General features: G+C 44.5%; 1 protein-coding gene across 1 annotated transcript; it reads left to right on the plus strand.

The window, feature by feature from the left end:
* The first annotated feature begins 2,298 nt into the window (after positions 1 to 2,298).
* LOC121987710 (AT-hook motif nuclear-localized protein 17-like) lies at positions 2,299 to 3,357 on the plus strand. Its single transcript, XM_042541444.1, has one exon. It carries the CDS (start codon positions 2,309 to 2,311, stop codon positions 3,194 to 3,196), a length of 888 nt encoding a protein of 295 aa, XP_042397378.1. The 5' UTR covers positions 2,299 to 2,308; the 3' UTR covers positions 3,197 to 3,357.
* The last annotated feature ends 1,252 nt before the right edge of the window (positions 3,358 to 4,609 follow it).

Here is a 4,609-nt window from a genome sequence, read left to right on the forward strand (position 1 = left end):
AAAGAGGGAAAGTAATGCTAAATTAATATAATGGGAGGACTTAATCTCAAATTTTTATATATTAAATTGTTTGAATATAAATAATTTATTGTTTGATTTTCCTAACCTTAATTCGGGTTGATGCACATTAAATAGAGGGAGATTGTAAATACCCCGGGTCAGTTTTAATATGAAGGGATTTAGGAATACAAAAAGTCGAGCGAAAAACGTAGCAAGCGAAAATGATGACACGAAAGGGAGTCGACGGGCTCGATGCACCCAAGGGATGAGGAGCTGCGGAAAAGTATACCGGTGGAGCGAGAAGGATGCACGCGGAGCATCCAAGGGACGAAAAGCTGGAAGGAAGCTTGTTCGAAGAGAAGGTTGGAGTTGAGTTCGTGTGATCTCAACTCAGGAAGCCAAGACCATTACCCAGGTGTGCGAAGAGTGATGGTTAACTCGGAAGTTGACCATCCAAGACACCTCCAATCGACTGGAGGCGCCTTGATGAAGTGAAGACCTGAGGCACCTCTGATGGGTGTGAGGCGCCTTGCATGTAGCGAACTTGAGGTACCTCTGATGTACTGAGGCGCCTCTAAGGAGCTAGAGCTATTGGTGAAGAGATAAACCGTGGAATCCAGCTCAGCTGAATTGAGACGCCTCCGATGAGCCAAGGCACCTCCAACTGCTAGAACAACTAAATGTTGGCAGCAAGAAGGATAAAATTTATCTGGTTGGTGGTGCCTCCGAGCGTTTGAGGCTCCTCTGAAGTGTCACATCATCAACGGTCACTTTTGCCCAGCGAGCTATAAATAGTACCCTAGATCTACCTATAAAGATAACACCTGTTCTTAACTTCTATATTTCTTTCTGAGCTTTCAACTGTTATAAGAGGTTTCTTCGCCTTCAACCTTTATTGAAGGGATTTTTTTAGTGCTTTCAATTATCTTGGATTAATAACCATACAGGTGGTAACCAAGTAAAACTATCTCTTACTTTATGTTTTTGTTATTTATTTTAATTAATTAATGTGTGTATTCTTGCTATGCTAGAAGCAAGAGAACAAGCTAATTTAACTTGTAGGTCATCTATTCACCTCCATCTAGGTGGTCTACTAATCCAACACAAGGGTGATTGTGTATATGGTGGATGGAAATTCAAGCCAAATAGTTGTAGTAAAAAGTGATTATTCTCATCCAGGCACCCCTCACAATTGGTTCCCAAGTTATGTGAAAGGACGTAAATCATGAGATTAGCTTATAGCCAACCGCCAAGTTGGTTAGAGGGTAGGAGAGACTTTTTTTGTCCCAAGGACATGTGCCCATCAGAAATTAATCCCTTATCCTATGATAATAAGTTTGTCATCTTCTAGTTAACTAGACATCTCGTAGGGATAAGTTAATAATGATTAGATGCTTGATAAATAAAAATTCTAATAGATTAAAATTGACTAGAAACTAAACAAATCAAAGTTTTGAAGGTAAGGTCATATGGCAAAAAAAAAGACTCAAAAGCGAGTCCTTTTGATAGAGGAAGAAGATGTGGAGCCATGACCTTTTGGGAAATAAGCCCTAAGCAAGTTAAGAGTTTATGAGTGACTTGCACTTTCGATTTTTGATAAAACTTAGTGAATGGCTCGACTATAGATTGGTTGTAGTCAATGATCCAACTAATTTTATGTTAATATTTATTGAAGGGAGTGATGAGTCAACTAGAATATATTTAAAGGTGACAAAAAGTGAATACGTTCATTCTCAACATCCTCGTCAATCCGTCTCAGAACCAACACGAAGAATGTAAATAATTGACAACTATTCACCTTTGAAATATTAAGGTCAACCAAAGCCTACTCAAGATTGGATCTTTAAGAGAATATTGAGGATTTGATTTGCAGTCGACTAAAGCAAGATTGGACCTTTAAGAGAAGTTGGAAAAAGATCGTTTATTTGATAACTTATTTGATCAAATAAGTCAGGTAATTAATAAGAAAATTTTTAATATAAAAATGCGAGGAGATGTTATTTTCATATTAAAAAAAACTTTTTTACGATAACGATAATAAATAAAGAATGGCCTTCAATCTATTTTTATATTTAAGAATATAAAATCAAAATAATAATAATAATAATAATAATAATAATAATAATAATAATTTACTTAAATTAAATTATCATCCGGTTCAATTTTCAATTACACCGAGTCACCTGGCTGCTGGACCGGTCACCCTGGTTCGTTTTACTTTTTTTCTTTTTTCTCCGCCGGCTTTCTTCTTCTTCTTCTTTTGTAGCCTCACAGCCACACCTACTGTCACAACTCCACCACCCCCGCCATGAAGAGCAAGCTCGACCTCAGCGACGGCGACGATGCCGATCAACACACAGCTCTTGTCCCCTTCCACCACTTCCAAGAAGTCCACAGCCCTCAAAACCTCAAGAGTCCGCCCCGCGGGAGCGTGAACCCCGGGGATCCCTCGTCAGGCGGAGGCGATGGTGCCTCCATCGAGGTCGCCAAGCGCCGCCGTGGCCGGCCTCCCGGCTCCAAGAATAAGCCTAAGCCGCCCGTCGTCATCACCCGTGAGGCAGAGCCGCAGGCCGCCGCCATGCGCCCGCATGTGCTCGAGATCCCCGCCGGGCACGACGTCGTCAGTTCGCTGGGGCTATTCGCGCGCAGACGGGGCCTCGGCCTCTGCGTCCTCTCCGGCACCGGTGCCGTCACCAACGTCGCGCTTCGCCAGCCGCCGCCCGCGGCTGCCGCCTCCATCTGCTTCCACGGCAGGTTCGAGATCCTATCTCTGTCCGCCACGTTCCTCCCGCCGCTGGCCGCCGATGCGGTGGCCGCCAAAGTCTGCAGCGGCGGAGGAGAGGTGTCGATCTCTCTGGCCGGGCCTCAGGGGCAGGTTGTGGGCGGGACCGTTGCGGGTCCGCTGGTGGCGGCGGGGACAGTAGTAGTGGTGGCTGCCGCCTTCTCCGACCCTACATTCCACCGGCTGCCAATGGAGGAGGACGTGTCGCTCTCCGTGTCAGGCTGCGGCGGAGGAGGAGGAGACGCAGGCGAAGGAAACGTGCAGGAGCATAGTGGTCAACAGCAGGAACACCGTCACCGGCGCCGCCACGTGCATGCCGTATCCACCACGGCAGAGTCGGTGTACGGTGGGCATCTGGCGCCGGACATCATCTGGGCTCCGGCCGGCCGCATGCCGCTTCCGCCACCTTTCTGATCGATCGTAGAACCCGTAATTGATAATCAACGCTCGTTCTTCTCGCTGCTTAAACTTAATATCCGATCCTCTCTCTTTTTCATCTCATGCACTCGCCTCGATTGATTCCATTGCTATTAAGTTTCAGACAATTAATTTATGTGGATTTTGCGGTGGTTTGCTTCACACGTTAAGCTTTGCATCGTGTTTGCCACATGGAATATGAACTTTGAGTAACCCTAAATATTTTAGGAAACTAAGTTTTGATTACCACTGCAATCCCATCATTTCTAAAACAAACTAACTTCTTTATGAATTCAAATTTAGATGAGTGTAAAGAAATAAAATAGATCCATTTTTATGAAATTTATAATGAGAATAGCATTTGTCATTGTTCTGTTTACTATCCTTTATATCTTTAGCCTACCAAATTACTGGAGCAATGAAATTGTGTTTAGGGTTTAGGGACGTTCTGTGGATTGAAAAAAGGTTATTAATTTTTATTTAAAATGATTAAACAATCAAATATAAAAACATAGCAACATGACAAAAAGATTTGATTTGTTCATTTTCTCCTGTCAATCAGTTTTCCTTCTCTGCTTTCTTTCATCTGCAAATCGCGCGCCCCGCGCTCCGGTCTGTCTTCAGCATGAGCAAATCCAAACTCGTCGCCATGCAAAGGTCCCTCGCGATGAGATTAGAATTAGATCCTGCAAACGCGCGCCTTGGTCTTCTGGACTGGAATCTCGAGGAGGAAAAAGGGTAGGAGATGAATGGCTGGGGTTTGTCCCTCAGAGGAGAGTGGAAAGCGGAGGTGGATGATGGCAGAAAAGTACAGCAGACAGATACCCACGCGAGCCATGACTCAACCTCTCTTCTCTTCTTTGCTGCGGTCTTCTCGCTGCTTCTGCTAACTGCTTCCCTCCCTCATGGCCTGCTTCTTCAGAGGATCAGACTCAATGCCTGGCTCACGCTTCTTTTCTTTGCCTGCCCTGACACGCATTCCTCTACTTTTTTATTTTTTATTTTTTTTGCTTTGGACGTTGTCCGCTCTGTGCCGAATGATATCAGTAGACCATGAGCAGAAGGTCACAACCATGCCTCTTTTCTCCCTCATGTACTTTGCTAAGCCATCTTGGAGTAGTTTACTGCTGCTGAGCCGGAACAAGTGCCTCTCTCTGCTTTCTGCTTAGCCCAAGCTTTTGACAGAGTCATGAATGACTTGACTTATCACATCGCTCTCTCTTTCTTTTTTCATTGGGAGCGCAGGCGCATCTGGTGCAGGGCAGTGGATGGGGTTTTGTCTTTTGTGGGTTGGAGTTTCTGAGGATGATCTTGTTTGGATTCTATTATTCCAGACAGAAACCAGGTGGGTTGGTGGGGAGGAGTTATGATGCTGCTTCTTTTCGACTTTTTGACAAAGGTTATCAGCAA

Source organism: Zingiber officinale, chromosome 5B, assembly GCF_018446385.1.
Source record: "Zingiber officinale cultivar Zhangliang chromosome 5B, Zo_v1.1, whole genome shotgun sequence".
In the NCBI taxonomy this organism is placed as follows: Eukaryota; Viridiplantae; Streptophyta; class Magnoliopsida; order Zingiberales; family Zingiberaceae; genus Zingiber; species Zingiber officinale.